Source organism: Ceratotherium simum, chromosome 37 (genome assembly GCF_057802395.1).
Source record: "Ceratotherium simum simum isolate JZ-2026a chromosome 37, ASM5780239v1, whole genome shotgun sequence".
NCBI classification, from domain to species: domain Eukaryota; kingdom Metazoa; phylum Chordata; class Mammalia; order Perissodactyla; family Rhinocerotidae; genus Ceratotherium; species Ceratotherium simum.
This window is the reverse complement of record NC_141936.1, coordinates 22516634-22534238: the sequence shown is the minus strand read 5'-3', so window position 1 is coordinate 22534238 and position 17605 is coordinate 22516634. Positions and strand designations below refer to the sequence as shown.

Genomic DNA, 17605 nt, shown 5'->3' with positions numbered 1-17605 from the left:
GAAAGACAGTGTTTAAACCCAAGAAACTATTTTTACCAGGCAGCTTTTCACACCATCCGTGGTGTCAATAATTTAAGGTACAGTCTGGCTGTGGCTGCTTTCCTGAGTTATTACTGAGTTCAGGACCACAGATATTGTTACTATTGGGTCATTTCTTTGTTCCGTGAGGAAGCTGTGTCACGTCAATCACTGGCCTCCTAGGCCCAGGCACGAGAAAGTAGAGGCATCTATAAACCCATGCTTGCTCGTGGAAAGAGATGGCTCCCGTGCCATTGATGGCAAGGGTATCTTTCATCTCTGGGAGCCCAGAGTGAGTACATGTTATCTCATATTCTTGTGAAACTATTTGAGCATCTTCTGTGTTAGCATTCTTTATTAGGATTTATTTAGATGCAAACTAGAGAGAAAGCATGGTTTCTTCTTCTGGGAAGTCATTTACCTTATGTGGGAGATAAGCCAAAAACATATGAACCATGGTTTTGAGATGATGCTAGAATAGACTAGTTGGGATCAGTTGGAATTAATTCAGTTAAGTTTTGGGCAGAGGTGGGCTTGGTCAGTCAGGTATGGACGCAACTTGGCAGAAGGAAAAGGGGAGGCGAAAAACACGTTGGGCCAATGTCATGTGCAGGTTGTCACCAGGCTGCAGTGAATAGGTGTGCTTAGCAAGGCTGCATTCCAGCTGGTCACGTGAGCTTGGCACGTACGGTAAAGCCCTACCTGTGATTCTCACAGCAGTTCTCGGAGGATGACAGAGGAGCTATAATGTCGTGTCTCCAGGACAAAACCCGAGTCCAGACAGTTCCTATAGCTTGGCTAAAGTGCATGGATAAGTCGGGGTCTCCTGGCTCTAGCGATTGGGGTTAGGATTTGAAAAGCTCATAGTGGCGATAATTACGTCAGCTTATCCCGGAGTTGTCAGAGTGGGAGACTTTAATCCCTCAACTTCTCTTTCCACAGAAACAGCAGCAAAAAGAGGCCCTCATTCTCTTCTTCAACAGAACAGCTGAAGCTAAAATCCCGTGTGTCATGTAAGTGGTCACCAAGTGTCGGCTTCTCTCTCTCTCATCTTTAAAAGAAACACCTGCTACCCTAGTCTGCCAGAGCAGTTTCACTGCCGTAAGAAGTGATCAGAGATTAGAATTACGGCTGCCTTGGGTATAAATTTGAGGGCGCCGGGGCCTCATCCCCCACAGGCATAAGTCGGCCTGTCACTGGAGCGCTGCCAGAACGTGCTTGCGGTCCCCGAGAGGTCCTGTCTTAACCCAGTGAGCTGGAGCAGCCCACTTACAAGGAGGGTGGGGTTGACCCAGACACTAAAGGGAGCTTTTCCTCTTACCTGGGAGAACGGTGGTCACTTGCCTGTAGGAAAAAATTAAGGGTTTCGTGGAAGACCAAGAAGGCTGCCTTAAGGGGATTCTCTGGTCTTCTCCAAAGACATGAAGTTTCAGCTATTATTTACCTACATAAAAAGGCAAATGACAAAGTTTGTTCAAAAGAGATGGGCAAGTAGCCATTGTCACAGTTAGCTTTCCTTCCGCCTTATAAACTAAGGCTGAAGTAATAATTTCTGTTCTTAAAATTATTCACTGACTTGAAAAATCTCAATTGTTTGCCTTTCTGAAAGAAAGGAAAAACCCACTCATGTTCAAATATCACTGTGGTAGAACCTTGTAATTCTAATGACGTGCTGTTTCCTACTTTTCTGTTATTTAACATTCATGTGAGGCTCTGGTGGGGTAACGCTCCATGTGATTAAATTACAATGGAAATGTGTTTAGTGTGGGTTGGGTGGTGCCAGATTGGTTATGGGGACCAAGCCCTGTGGATAAATTGAGACACACACAGCCTACCCCACCCTCGCTCTCGGCCTCCAGGTCTCCCAGCTTCACCAACCCCTCCCTCTGCACCCTTCAATGTGGTAAGAAAGTGAGTTCACTGCATTATTCAAATCTAAGATTCTCCACAAAGACCACTGAATGTTGGCCAGCTCTCTGTCACCCGCCCTTTTGTTTTATGATACTGTTACGAGACTAATGAACTCCAGATGTGGTTTTTGTGGCCTGGAAATTTATCTCAGAAACTAATCTGAATTGCCCCCACCGACCCGTTTCTCATGAGCTGCTGAATAACAGATGGCAGTGGTCCTTTCTCTTCTCCCTCAGCTTGTGACCTACAAAATTCAGGGTCCATTGAGTGCTGGGCCCAGAACCACCGATTTAACCATTTTGCCACCTCATAAATAAACTTGAGTCGTACCTTGTCTTAGTCTGTTTAGGCTACTATAACAAAAATACCATAGACTGGGGGATCTAAACAACGAACGTTTATTTCTCACACTTCTGGAGGTTGGGAGGTCCACGATCAAGCTACCTGCAGATTCAGTGTCTGGTGAGGGTTCTCTTCTTGGCTTGCAGACAGCCATCTTCTCGCTGTGTCCTCACGTGGTGGAAGGAGCGAGGATGCTCTCTGGGATCTCTTTTATAACAGCACTAATCCCATTCATGACGGCTAGTCCCGAATTATTAGATCTCGTGACCTAATCAACATATGAATTTTGGGGGAGACACAGACCTCAGTCCATCACATACCTCATACCTACTTTTTCAGAATTCCACGATAGATTATATAGTGCTTTTATAGTTTCCAACAATTTTGACATCTGTTAACTCATTTCACATTTACAGTCTCTTTGTGAGATCAGTAGAATAAGTCATATTGGCCCCATTGTTAAAATGCAGAAACAGTAAATCTCACTTACATCTCTGGACCTCAGAGTCACACAGCTAGTAAGTAGAAATTGGGTTATAAATCTTAAAACCCCAATTTCCTCTGCTGGTTGTGTTTCTTCCCTTTTTTGCTGTTGTTTTCATTTGAATGGACTTCTTTCAATGTGAAGCCAAGGTCGGTGTGGGAGGCAAATATTTCCAGCGTGGTGGCTTAGGGATGCAGGGAAGGGCAGAGCAGCAAAGCCTTGTCTGAAATGGAGAGGGGAGAGAAGCGTTAGGAACATTGGAGCCTGCGGTGTTTATAAGCCAGCCAAGTTGATTTTATGGCCTTGTGACTTCTTGATGCTGTGGCAATAAACTTTTTTGCTTATATCATGGCAAATTTTATGTCTCTCAAACTAATTAAAGCAGATTCTGTTAGTACCAGCAATTCGCAAATTGAACTCAAATCCGTACCCTGGTTGGCCGTAGTGTTGTTTGAAAATAATTCTTGGATGTTTAGAGGACAGTCCACTTACCTTTCCATCACCTCCCTGTAATAGGAGACTCTAAGATATGTCCTCCTCTGAGGAGGGCAATGCCTCTTCTCTGCCCAGACACACACACACACACACACACACACACACACCACACACGCATGCGCACACACACAACAGGGATGGCCTCAGGCAGAGTGAGTGCGCCTTGTGTCCAAGGAAGCTCCCTTTCTCGCTGTCCGTGCGAGAGCAGTGACCTGCACTGGGGCTGAGAGCCCTCTGCAAGGTCTGCTGACTGGGTGGCTCTCCTCCCTATAGTTCCCGGGGGTAGCTGCCTTCCTTTAAGGCCTTGGCTGAAGATAAGACTTTTCTTGGGAAGTCAAGAAAAAACACAGTGGATGGAGGAGAGAAGTAAACTAACAGGACAATGAAGACCAAGAAAATAAAGTCCTTCACCCCATATTCCTTTGCCTCGGAAAAGAATTCGCTTACCACTGACGTAACTGCTGGCCCTGTGGTTTGCAGTGTAGTGAGGGAGGGAGCTGGAGAGCTTTCGCTGACCATCTCTTCTATATTATTACTTTTGTCTCAATATTATGCTTCCAGAAATTTGATTACTGTCAAGAAATCCCTTAATCCCCTCCCTAGGCATTTTCAGATCTGTAGGCGACACTTCGGTTTGCATTGAAAACATTATAATGACAGTAGCAGCCCATGTGCAAACTGTTAATTATCTTCTGTGATCCCAGGTAATAAAAATGTTTCAGTAACATATCAGAGACACATAAAACATAAGAATACCTCGATTTATTTGTGTATGGGAGTCGACTAGAAAGTACAGAAGAACTCTTTCTGTTCGTGGCAGAAGATGGCTTCTCCACAGCTCCTAATTTTGCTTCTTCTGGTCAAGTGACCTGGTGTGAGGGAGAGGGGGAGAAGTCGGCCCCAGAGAAGGGCGGGGATGGGTTGGGGAAGGCAGGTACCCTGAAGATGACTGCTACAGATGTAGGCAGTTTTCAGTAATTAACTTCAACTGGTTGAGTAGATGCCTAATTTATTGTGTTGTCATTGTCGAATGCAGTGAATATATCCTGGACCTACTGGAAAGTGGAAGAGAGAAGTTTCTAGTGTTTGCACACCATAAGGTGGTTCTGGATGCAGTTACTAAGGAGCTTGAGAGAAAGGTAAGCTCCCTTTGAAATTCAACACAGGATGCTTTTATTATCTGTGTGTCGGCTGCTAAGTTGTTCTGAGCAGGCTGAGATCAGACCTGAGCCAAGAAGTTGAGATTGGGTTTCCTGAAGCATTGCTGAAGACTCTCTGAAGGATTCTTGTTTATAGAACCATGGTGAGGCCAAAATATTTTCTTAGCAGTGTCATTTAGCTTCCTCCATGCTCTGTCCAGATATCCCTGGAGTCTTGGTCAGGAGCATCTCCCAGTGGGTCTTCTATTATTCTGTGTAAATAATTACAAAGTGGTTGAGAGAGGAGGTGGCAAAAGTCATTGTCCTGTGTGGGGACAAGTATTTGTGTGAATATCCTCCTCTCTTCTTCCTTTTGTTCCTCCTCGTTACTGTCAAAGTGGCTTTATTAATGGTACATGGCAGTGCGCAGACTTCAGTACAATTTTATGGCTCTCGTTAAATTGAGTGAAAAATATCTAGAAGGATTTCCAAGGATGTTCATTAAAACTAAACACATCGTATTTTCACCTCCCTTTCAATTTGTGGTTAAATTTAGGACCATAAATTTCGTTTTTTCTTCCTGCATCTTTTATTACACTTATGTAATATTTCAAACATATAGATGATGACAGAGAAATACCCAGCAAACACCTATGTGGCCCCCACCTGGATTTAATAAATGAAATCTTTTGCTGTATTTATTTCAAAGTTTATTTTTTAAGTAATGTAATACTTAGGCCTCCTCAGTGGTCCTCTAATTCATTCCCCTTCCTTCGTCCAAAGAGATAACCACTATCCTGAATCCTTCCCCTCCGTATTGTCATGCTTTACTCTAGAAGTGTGTATCTTTAAACAATATATAGTCTCTTTTTGTATATTTTTTAATTTACACGAATGGTAGCATAGTGGAAGCATCCTGCAGTCTACTTTTTTGCTCAACATTATTTTTAAGATTTCTCCATACAGTGTTATATGTGTAGTTCATTCACAGTAACTGCTGAGTGGTCTCTCATTGGATGACCGTATCGCAGTTTATCCATTCTCCTGCTAATGGACATTGAATTCTATTTACAGTTTTTGCTGTCATGTGATTATTTTTGCATGTGTGTGTGTACATATGTAAGTATGCCGTGTGTGTGCTTGGGCATATCCATGCATGATCGTGCATGATCATTGGATAGGCTCATCTTCAGCTCTACTAGGTATTGTCAAATTGTTCTCCAGGGTGGTTATTCAAATTTATAATCCCACTAGCAGCATTTGGGAATTCCTGCTGTTCTATGTGCTCATCAACACTTAGTATTATCAGACTTTTTACTTTTGCCAATGAAGTCTCATTCATTCTTATTTTAATTTGCATTTCCCCGACTACCTGTAAACGGTGTATCCTTTTATGTGTTTATTGCTCATTTCAGGCTCTCCTCTGTGAGTATTCTGCCTGTTTTTCTGGGGAATTGTTTGTCTTTTTTTTATTGATTGATTTGGAAATATTCGTTAGAAACTCTGGATATTAATCCTTTATCAGTTATGTTTTTATCTTTTTACTTTAAGTTTCTATTGAACAGAAGTTTTAAATTTTTATCTTAAATTTTTAAATATATTTTGTTTATTAATTTTTTCCTATATAGTTTTTAATTTTTATGACCAGTTTAAGAAATCTTTCCCTACCTGAGGTCATAAAGATTTTCTCCTGTATTTTTTTTTCTGAAAATTTTAGAGGTGGACCATTAATCCACTTGGATTTGAATTTTATATATAATGTGATGCAGAAAGCCAGCCAATGGAATTAAAAGCTATAATCCCTGGAAAGGAAAAATCAGAGCTGTTACTATTTTCAAGAAATTCAAAACAATTAATTAGAAAACTATTAGAATGCATAAGAGTTTCATAGGATGCCTGGATTCCAAATAAATACGCTAAAGTAAATTGCTTTTTTAATGTTCTAGCTGTAAGTAATTAGTTAATGTAATGGGAAAAAGATAAGTTCACAGCAGCAAAAAACTTAAAGTACCTAATAATAATCTCACCAAGCAGAGTGTAGAAACTGATGAAGACTTGGAGAGACTTGTGCTGTACTCCTCTGAATAGGATAAAAGGTATAAAAATGCCCGTCCTTCCCAAATTAACATGTAGGTTTCATTCAATCCTAATAAAAATTCCAGTTGGATTTTTTTAAGGGAACTTGATACTGTTATTCCAAAGAACATCTCAAAAAATAAGCAGGAGAGGTATCTAAGACAACTTTTTGAAAAGGAAGGGCAAGGCTGATAGACTTGTCCCTCCAGATATTAAAATCTCTTATAAAACTCAGTTGTGGGGCCGGCCTGGTGGCGCAGTGGTTAGGTGCGCCCGCTCCGCTTCGGTGGCCCGGGGTTTGCAGGTTCAGATCCCGGGCACGCGGCGAAGCACTGCTTGTCAAGCCATGCTGTGGCAGTGTCCCATATAAAGTGGAGGAAGATGGGCACAGATGTTAGCTCAGGGCCAGTCTTCCTCAGCAAGGAAGAGGATGATTGGCATCAGATGTTAGCTCAGGGCTGGTCTTCCTCACACACACACAAAAAAAACTCAGTTGTTCTGGTCTGAGAATTGGTGGCCAGATGGGCAGAATGAGGAGTAGTAGCCCTTTAGTGTAAATTAAAAACAAATATATGATCAAAGGTCATCACAAATCAGGTTTGACTTACTCAACAAGTAAAGTCTGGGTCATTGGGGGGGAAAAGTTAAATGGAACTTTGCTTCACTGTTTACTAGACTAAACTCCAGAAGAATCAAAGCTCCTTGAAATCGTAAAGTATTAGAGGAAAATACAGGTGAACATATAGCTGATTACTAGATGGAGGAATGACTTTCTAAGCATAAAAACAATGAAAGAAATTACAAAGGAGAATTGATTCAAATTACCTAAAAAATGGATCCGTTCTGTCACACACATACACAATGGTTAAATCATGGTTCTTTTGCATATTTGGTACATTTTTTTTTTGGCAAGGCGATTTGGCAGTAACTTAATGTGAACACTAATTTTTCCAAGCTCCTCTGCTAGGAATTTATCCTAAGGAAATAACCAGACCAGTCAGAAAGATTACGTACAAGAATATTAGTCACGTTGTTATTTATGATATTGAATAATTACAACCCTGAATGTTCATCAATAGGTATACCATTAAATAATAGTCCATTCAGACATAAAAAATAATGGTGTAGATCAGTGGTTCTTAACTTTGTGGAGATCACTGGATCCTTTAAGAACCTGAAATATCAAAAAATTCAACTTGGCTAGTAATCGAATGAATGAAAATTAAAACAAGATACTTTTTTTTAACCTATCAAATCAGCAGAGGTTTCAAAACGTGCGGTGCTCACTATTGATAACCGTGCAGTGAGCTGGACGTGCTCGTGCATTACTTATTGGAAAGCAATTTGGACATTATATTGAGAGCCTTAAATTACATTTTTCTCTTTTACCATACAACCTTGATTTTTAGTAGTCTAAGGAAATAACCAAATATGGGCAAAGAACCATGAAGAAGTTTATTTTAACCCATCCTTTTTAAATTTTTTATTTTAATAGCTCTATTGAGGTGTAATTACCATGCAGTAAACTGCACATATTTGAAGTGTGCAGTTGGATGAGAATCAAATAGTGAACATATCCATCAGCCCCAGAAGTTTCCTTGTGCCCTTGGTAAACCCTCCTGTCTCTCCCCGCCCTCCCGTCTCCAGACCACCACTGATCTGCTCTCTGTCACTATAGCTTAATTTGCATTGTTCAGAGCTTTATATAAATGTGGAATCATACAGTGTCTACTTTTTTTAATCTGATTTCTCTCAGCCTATTTTGAGATTCATACGTTATTGCGTGTATCAGCAGTTCATTCCTTTTTATTGCTGAGTAATATCCCTTTGTGTGCCTGTAACACAATTCTTTATTCACTAACCTGTTGGTGGATATTCGCGAACCCATCCTTTTTTTTTTTTTTTTTGTGAGGAAGATTAGCCCTGAGCTAACATCTGTTGCCAATGCTCGTCTTTTTGCTGAGGAAGATTGGCCCTGGGCTAACATCCTTGCCTATCTTCCTCTACTTTATATGGGACGCCGCCACAGCATGGCCTGACAAGCAGTGCATCAGTGCGCACCCAGGACCCGAACCTGCAGACCCCGGGCTGCAGAAGCGGAGCGCGCGCACTTAACTGCTACACCACCAGGCCAGCTCCGCCAACCTATCCTTTTTTAGTGAAAATTAGAAATCCTCCAAGTGTGAAGAAATAGATGAATGGTTAAATTATACTATTGCTGATAGTGAAATAGTTGTTAAAAGTCATATTTTAGAAAACTTTTTAATAATTTAATTTGCAATATCATGTTTATTGAAGAAAAGCAGGATATAAAACTTTTTATTTAAAAGACATTTTATACATTGAGAAAAGAGTGAGAGGAAAAAATAGATTGGTAATATTACTGATGTTTTTATTTTCCTTAAAATGTTTATTATTATAAAAAAATAAGTGCCCCTGAAAAGAAAATAAGCTAAATTAAACATGCAGCCACCATATGACCCAGAGGTTGACTCCTGGGCGTTTCCCCAGAGGAATGAAAACTTGCATTGACACAGAAACCCGTACAAATGTTCGTGGCAGCTTTATCTGTAGTAGCCCAAAAACTGGAACCAGCCCAGATGTCCTTCAGCAGCTGGTGGGTAAACTGTGGTACATACATACCTCGGGGTGGGACTCGGCAGTAAAAAGGAATGAACCACCAATACACGCCGCCACTTGGATGAATCTCCAGGGAATGATGCTGAGTGAAAAAAAAAAGCCCATCCGCAAAGGTCACACACTGTCTGACTCCATTTATGTAACATTCTTGAAACGAAACATTTTGGAAATGCAGGACAGATGAGTAGGGACTGGAAAGAGGCAGGGAAGGAGCAAGAGGGAGGTGGACGTGGTTATGAAAGGGCTAGAAGAGGACGCTGGTGGTGCTGGAGCCGCTCCGTGGAGTATCTGTGAAGGGGGATGCGTGAAACCCTATGTGGGTGATAAATTGATAACACACACACACACACGAGGACAAGTGAAACTGGGGAGATCTGAGGAAGATCAGTGGATTGCGTCCAAGTCAGTATCCTGGTTGTGAAATTATACTATGGTTTTACAAATTATTATCATTGGGGAAAACTGGGCAAAATGTACAAGGACTCTCTGTATTATTGCTTAAACTGCGTGTGAATCTACAATTAACACAAATTTTAATTGAAAGAAAAGAAGCTCCGAAAGCCGGATCACTGACAAACTTGGTACCCCCCCCTCCCGCCCTGGGTCTGAGCCAGAGTGGCAGCGGGGGTGTGTCAGGGAGCCCTGGCCCGCGCTCTCCCTGGCCCATGCTCTCCCTCCCTCACCCCTGTCCAGGAGCCCTGGCCCCTGTTCTCCCTCCCCGCCCCTGTCCGGGAGCCCTGGCCCACGCTCTCCCTGGCCCATGCTCTCCCTCCCTCGCCCCTGTCCGGGAGCCCTGGCCCACGCTGTCCCTCCCTCGCCCCTGTCCGGGAGCCCTGGCCCACGCTCTCCCTCCCTCACCCCTGTCCGGGAGCCCTGGCCCACACTCTCCCTGGCCCACGCTCTCCCTCCTTCGCCCCTGTCCGGGAGCCCTGGCCCACGCTCTCTCTCCCCACCCCTGTCCCAGAGCCCTGGCCCACGCTCTCCCTCCCCGCCCCTGTCCCGGAGCCCTGGCCCACGCTCTCCCTCCCTCGCCCCTGTCCGGCAGCCCTGGCCCACGCTCTCCCTCCCCTGCCCGTGTCCGGGAGCCCTGGCCCACGCTCTCCCTCCCTCACCCCTGAACTGGAGCCCTGGCCAACACTCTCCCTCCCCTGCCCCTGTCCGGGAGCCCCGGCCCACGCTCTCCCTCCCCGCCCCTGTACGGGAGCTCTGGCCCACGCTCTCCCTCCCTCACCCCTGTCCGGGAGCCCTGGCCCACGCTCTCCCTCCCCTGGCCCTGTCCGGGAGCCCTGGCCCATGCTCTCCCTCCCCTGGCCCTGTCCGGGAGCCCTGGCCCACGCTCTCCCTCCCCTGACCCTGTCCGGGAGCCCTGGCCCACGCTCTCCCTCCCTCACCCCTGTCCGGGAGCCCTGGCCCACACTCTCCCTCCCTCACCCCTGTCCGGGAGCCCTGGCCCATGCTCTCCCTCCATGCCCCTGTCCGGGAGCCCTGGCCCACACTGTCCCTCCCTCACCCCTGTCCCAGAGCCCTGGCCCACGCTCTCCCTCCCCTGCCCCTGAACTGGAGCCCTGGCCCGCGCTCTCCCTCCCTGCCCCTGTCCCGGAGCCCTGGCCCACGCTCTCCCTGGCCCAGGCTCTCCCTCCCTTGCTCCTGTCCCAGAGGCCTGGCCCACGCTCTCCCTCCCTCGCCCCTGCCCCTGCAGCAGGTGCAGCACATCCGCATCGACGGCTCCACCTCCTCGGCCGACCGCGAGGCCCTGTGCCAGGAGTTCCAGCTGACCGAGAGGCACGCCGTGGCTGTGCTGTCCATCACCGCCGCCAACATGGGCCTCACCTTCTCCTCGGCGGATCTGGTGGTATTCGCAGAGCTGTTTTGGAACCCAGGGGTAAGGGTCGGGGACTTGAATTCCCGGGCGTGCCTACGGCTGCAGGGAGGAAGGAGCTGGTGTCAGTCGGGGAGACAGGGTTTCGGCAAGCTGTCCCTAGTGCCGATTTCCTCTTCTGTTAGGCCTCATAAACATGTGTGTACTTCCCACATGTCAGTCTTCACAAAGACCTACTAACTAGTAAGGTTATCACCTCCATCTCATCAGTGGGAAAATCGAAATTTTAAAGACTAGAAGGAATCTTAGACTTCTCTCTCTGAGGAAACTGGGGCACAGACAGCTCAAATGCGTAGCTGTCCCCGAAGGGGAGTGTGTGGCAGCAGCAGGGGCAGCCCAGGCCTTCCAGCCGGGGCCCCTTTTATTAACCATCCCTGTGAGCTGCCTTGGCTGATGGGGCCAAACATGGCAACCGTGTGGTGTTCCCTGAGCAAGGTCCTTGTATCCATTAGCCTTACCTGATCAGCTGAGGGCTCTGACAGCAGATAGAAGATGTCTGTTTGGACTCATAACATTTTCTCCTGAGCTCCAGAAAGAGGTTATTTCCCTTCTGGTATTCTGACATAGTGTCCCTCTCACTGGCCACATCGGTGAGTGCTCTAATGATGGGTGGACTTCAAGGTTGAAGGCATTTTATAATAGAAACAAGTCTCTTGGTTTTCCTTATTTATTGTGGGGCTTGCCACCATATTAAAAAAACAGTGTACCCCCTAATCATATATGGCCTCTCCCTTGGGTGTGATGTTTATCTATTTAGAAGATAATTTTATTCCACGGAGAGAAGAATGGGAGTGAGCCAGGTTTCCTTCATTTGCCCTCCATCGCAGCCTGATGGCAGGGCTGAGGCTCGCTCTGCATTCGCAGTACCTACACCATGCCCGGCACTGGAGGGTCACCCACGGCCGTCCAGCTGCAGATTTAGTTCCCCGACCAGCATTTCGTTTGGTTCCCTCTTTTGTCAGATGACAGGTCCTTGTACCTAGAGGCTAGTGGGCCTGCTGCCGCGTGGCACAGCAGTGAAGAGCTTTGAGGAGGAAGGGTTGAGGTGGGGTCGGGGGCAGGGGGTTGCCCGCGTTGGTGGGCTGAGCCGCTTCGGGCCCTGACCTACGTGCATGCTGATCCCTGGCCGCACAGGTGCTGATCCAGGCTGAGGACCGGGTGCACCGCATTGGACAGTCGAGATCCGTGGGCATCCACTACCTCGTGGCGAGAGGCACCGCTGACGACTACCTTTGGTACGGCCGGCCGCTGGCCCAGCAGTGGGGGTTGAGCAGCAGTTGACACCGATGCCATGTTTCCCGTGCTCCTTACGTGCTTCTGCTTTTGCTAAGGCCTTCGGGGACCCAAACAGAAGACCTGTTAGTAATGCCCCTCCCTGCCCCCGCCCCGCATTGTGACCACGTTTGGCCTCCTTCACAGCACTCACTGGTGGCTTGCAGCGCCCATGAGGACATCTTGTAGGAATAAGGGGATGTGCTCCTTGCCCACTGGTCAAGGAGCACTGAGACAAGGGAAGGGAACTGATTGTGGTGCAATGCAGATGGAATTTCATTTTTGAAACACCATATTCCCAGCCATAAGGCACTTGTTGAGACAGGGTGACGCCCACTGTGCCCCTTTGTGTTGTGCACTGGTATGATAAGGCCACATCTTAGAATGGTGGATCTTGCAATGCTGCCGCTGGGGCATCGGGAGAAAGTGGCTCACCCGGGGCCGTGTAGGGTTCATTAGCAGAGCTGAGGCAAAATTTCCAACCCTGGGGGTTCATGTCTGTTACCTAAGCAAAAAATCCCAAAATGCTCCTTCCCAATCCCGTTTCCCTTTCCTGATAGGAAGTTTCTTGATTCTCTCATTAGTTTCCACTGCTTGTCTCTGTTCCCAGGCTTATGACTAAGGGGTCCTCCCTTTGCACATGTGCAGATTTCCCCCCTTCCCTCTCTTTGTGTAGTGGACTTGTTAATTGGGTGGCTCCTGACGACACCAGGTTCAAGATTTTGTTGTCATGAGGTAGACTTTATTTCCTACACATCTTCCAGTGGAAAGAATTTTGAACTTGATAATATTGAGCCCTAACTTTGTTGGCTTACCTTGGAGAGGGGGCATTATTTCAGGATGGGCATTTGTGCCTCGAGAGATGCGAGGATATGAAACATTAAGCGTGTCACAGTCCCATGAGGAGGGTGGCCTCATTTTAATCAGTCTGCTGGTTCTGTGCAGGTTGTATTCACTGCAGCTCATTTCTCCCCAACAGGCCTATGATTCAAGAGAAGATTAAAATTCTGGGTGAAGCCGGGCTTTCTGAGACCAATTTTTCAGAAATGACAGAAGCCACTGATTACCTCTACAAGGTAACACCAGCACAGGGCTCCTCAGCACTGGCGGGGAGGGAGACCTTGAGCTGTCTGCCCAGCCCTGAGGTCTTGAGCGGGAAGGTGTGAATCACTCCTGGGCCACCCTCCCCAGCCCAGGAGTTGAAAATGATGGCCTGCAGTCATTCTCAGTTCAATTCATATGTACATTTCCTTCACGGAGCATTGATGGCATTAACTCCTACTGCTTGTGACATGCCCTCGTAGATTCTCATAAAACCAGGGCTTTCAAATGCTGCCTTTTCCATCAGGGCATTAGACGCTGACAGAAACTCCCCATGGCAACTTTTGAGTTGTTGCAAAAAGTACATAGCAACACCACACAGCAGAGCTGCCACAGGAACACGGACTGAGCACAGAATGAGAGTGTTTAGCATGGGGTGTTGTTTTTAGATAACGTATTGTCCCCTCTGTCATTGCATTTTATTCTGTGTCTCCCCATTTTATAGAGGGGTGAACTGAGACATGCAGACCAGTAAGACTTGCCCAAAGTCACAGGTCATGTGAAGCCAGCCCAAAGTAGAAGGCTTCCCAACCCGGCCCAGCATTCCTTCTGTGACAGCCCCTCTTATCGTGGGGAGTGAGAAGCCACTGAACATCCTTCATGACTTGGTGGGCCTTGTCAGAGGTGCTGGGAGGAAGGCTCGTTTGCCTCTGGAGAGGATGACCGGGGCCCAGCAAGTCTGCCCTGGCCTAGCACTCCGGCCCAATTGCTGCCACGGCCTCTTCCTCCTCCATTCCCGTGAAACTCAATGGAGAGGAGCAGGAAGCACGGGAGAGCTCAGGTAGTTGACAAGGGAGGTGAATCTTGGGAGGTACTGCCTGCCGGAGGTAACTCCTGAGTGAATGCTTCTAGCACGAGCTTGGACGGAGGTCTGAGCCTCGCACAGAAAGGCGGCCTGTGGTAGCTTGTCGGGAACCCGAGGTGCCTGCTCCTTCCTGCGGAATTGCTGAGCATCAGAAGCTGAGTTAAATCAACAGAATCTTGTAGGTGACAAGACCTAAGAGTCTGAGGATTCCATCTTTCATTCACATTTACTTAGCAACTAAATCCTTTCTTCCAAATGTAATTATTGGAATAAATAAGACTCTGAGATCATATTTTTAAATGTAGAGTATAAATTATCCTTATAGATGTAAACAGTTAATAAGCCAATTTTAAAATAACCTTATTTTTTAAGATTTTTAAAGAACTCTCTAATTCAGTTGAATGGTAAATATTTTAACAGAGCCTTGGTTATTATATGCCCTTTGAAAAGAAAGAGCCTTATTTTTAAAGGATTCTCAACCAGTGACAATAAATTTATTTATAACTGATTCATTCATACTTGCCCTCAGTTACTCTGAATTAGTTAAGAATTTCTGCCTAAAGTACAAGATAATAAAAATAGGATTTATCAATATTTATTTTGATTAATAATTGTATCATTTATTTTTATTAAAATAGGGTTGAAAATTTTATCAAATACTAGAAAAAGAAAATGTTATCTCCTATGTAGGCAACAAAAGCAAAAGAGGTTATGTCTCAGATAACCTCTAAGATAACCTGCCTTCTGAGAGGGAAAGTGAAATACTCTGATCTTGAAATTTCCTCCATCAATTATGCATGTTCCAAGGTAACAATTGCCATCGTCATAATCAAGTGCACATTGACATTATTTCTACTTAGAATAGGCTGCCTCGTGGGGTAGCATTCATTTCCTTGACTTTTTAGTTGCAGACAGAAACTGATGAGGCTGTCCCAGAGGAGGACACATGGATGGTGTGGGGTTGACCTTAATGACCTTTAATATCACTTCCTGTCTGAAAGGCGAGGAATGTAGGCTGCAGGTTCATTGAGTGATCCGGAATTCTTCCTTGACATGCTCCCCTGATCAGTTTCCAGGCAGCTTCACTTCACCAGTGTGGAGGGCTTCTGTTAAGGAGCAGTGAGGAAATAGAGGCCAGTTAGGTTGAGACCTGATTATAAAGAGCCTGAAAAGCCAGGGGAGCAACTTTAGGCTTGATGAGGTGGACACGAGGGGACCCAATGACGTGACAAGAAAATCTTGTTAAAGATAGCTTAGGGGGAAATCAGCCTGGCAGAGACCTGTCAGGGGTTCAAATGGGAGGAGGCCTGAAGTGGGATGTACAGTTGAGCTTTTGCAAATCCATGCAGATACAAAGTGAGGGGGCCCAGGAAAGATTATGTCTGTGAAGTGTCAAGGAGGGAACAGATGGGAGAAACACACGATACCAGTTTGAGATATGAGATATGGAGTCAGGATGCCCTGGTGATTTCAAGCCAGGGAGACTATTAAGCATGTTGGTAGACTATCAAAACTAGGCTTTTCTGGAAGGGGAGCTGGGTTAAGGATGCGGGAGTGAGATGAGAGATGGTTTTGGCTTTAAAACAGGTTTAGTGTTAAGGAGCTATGGGTGTCAGTTTGTTGTTGTTGTTAGTGCCATCAAGGCGATTCTGACTCCTGGCGACCCTGCGTACAGCAGAACAGAACCCTGCCTGGTCTTTTTCCACCATCCTGTCACCTTCCAGCACTCTATCAGACAATGCTCCGCTGCTCTTCATTGAGTTTTTGGGACCAGTTTTTTTGGAAGTGAGTGGCCAGGTCCTTCTTCCTAGTCTGTCTTAGTCTGGAAGCTCTGCTGAAACCTGTCTACCATGGGTGACCCTGCTGGTATTTGAAATAGAGGTGGCATAGCTTTCAGCATCACAGCCACATGCAGCCGCCACAGTATGACAACCAACAGACAGGTAGTATGGTTCCCTGACCGGGAAACAAACCCAAGCCACAGTGGTGAGAGCACTGAATCTTAACCACTAGAGCACCAGGGCTGAGATGTCAGTGGAGATATTGAAAATGTGCCTCTGGATTGAAAGATGGTCTGGGTCAGGAATTTAGACTTAGGAGAGGTCAGCAAAGGGGTGATAGCGAGCCCATCGTGTGTGGTGGTTGTAACCACTGGGCATGATTTTGACCCTACACCATTGTCGTCACTGCATAGATACAGTGGGTGGGCGTTTTGATCATTTGTAACTTTAAGGTAATCATAAACAGGTACAGGTATCTGCTTATCAATATGTTAAGTATGCGTGTGTTTTATTAGCCATCCTGAAAATTAGATGTAAGCCATGGCTAAGCACACTGATTCGGCAGGTGCATTACAGCTTAACTAACCCCTCAGTGGAGAAAGGCTTGGAGGAAGTGAGATCTTGGGAGCTATTTCATGTTGAAATACTGACTTGGAAAGTTAGAAGAGAGAAAACATTTCTAACATAATTATAGTGTGGAAGCAGGTTCTTTGTTGCTCACAACCATTTCTTTTTTTTTTTCCCCTTTATCCAACAAGCAGCATGGGGGATGAGATGTCAGACACTACTGCAGTAAGGCTGCTGTAGTGATACATAGTTTGCTGAGCTGGTCCGCACTCGCCATCGGGCGGCACCTCGTGTCACAGTGGTGGAGGGAGAGTCGGTGTTGGAGCCTGGGTTCCTCCTTTTATCTTTTCTTCTCTATCTCTGATGAAGGACCCAAAGCAGCAGAAGATCTATGACCTTTTCCAGAAGTCCTTTGAGGAAGCCGGAAGCGATATGGAGCTCCTGGATGCAGCAGAGTCCTTTGACCCCGGAAGTGGTTCCCAGGACATGGGAGACACACTGGAGGAAAGCACCATGACGGGCAGTCCACTGAAGAAAAGGAGATTTGAATTTTTTGATAACTGGGACAGCTTTACCTCTCCGCTGTAAGAGGGGCAGAAAAAGCATTTAAAAATCACAGAATTCATTAAAGTAAAATAAGGCATTTTGTTCTTAAAGCCTGTGCTCCTCCTGTCATTGCAGCAGTGCTCGTGTCCGTCTCCCAGCCCAGCGAGGTACCGGGCCAAGTGTCGGCGTTTCCTTTCCAGCATCAGTATGTGTGGGTTTGCTGGAGTCTTAATCAACCTTAGCTTTTCTGGCTGAGAAACAGAGACAGTAGGTGGTTGTAGTAGTAATTCATGTTCTTTAAATAACAAGGTGCTTCTTACACAACCCTGGAAGTCTGGATTTTTAAAATTTATTGATTGAACAGGTATTTATCAAGCACCTAATATGTGCCAGGCACCGTTTTAGGTGCTGGCAATAATTCACCAAACAAAAGAGAAAAATTACTTACACACCTTTGGAGAGGTTATCATCTAATGAGAGAAGCAATAGTTATATGTCCTATGAAGAAAAATAAAGTAAGGGAAGGGTTTAGAGCAGGGTGACAGCATT

General features: G+C 45.8%; 1 protein-coding gene across 2 annotated transcripts in view; it reads left to right on the top strand.

Moving 5' to 3' along the window:
• Positions 1–17166, top strand: part of SMARCAL1 (SNF2 related chromatin remodeling annealing helicase 1) — a 63732-nt gene extending 46566 nt beyond the window's left edge. For both annotated transcript variants that reach the window (XM_004427535.3, XM_087424848.1), the window contains exons 13-18: positions 961–1031; positions 4287–4389; positions 10805–10987; positions 12119–12219; positions 13236–13332; positions 16880–17166. In XM_004427535.3, the coding sequence (XP_004427592.1) occupies positions 961–1031; positions 4287–4389; positions 10805–10987; positions 12119–12219; positions 13236–13332; positions 16880–17098 (774 nt within the window). In that variant the 3' untranslated portion in view covers positions 17099–17166. The remainder of the gene's footprint in view (positions 1–960; positions 1032–4286; positions 4390–10804; positions 10988–12118; positions 12220–13235; positions 13333–16879) is intronic.
• Positions 17167–17605: the final 439 nt, after the last annotated feature.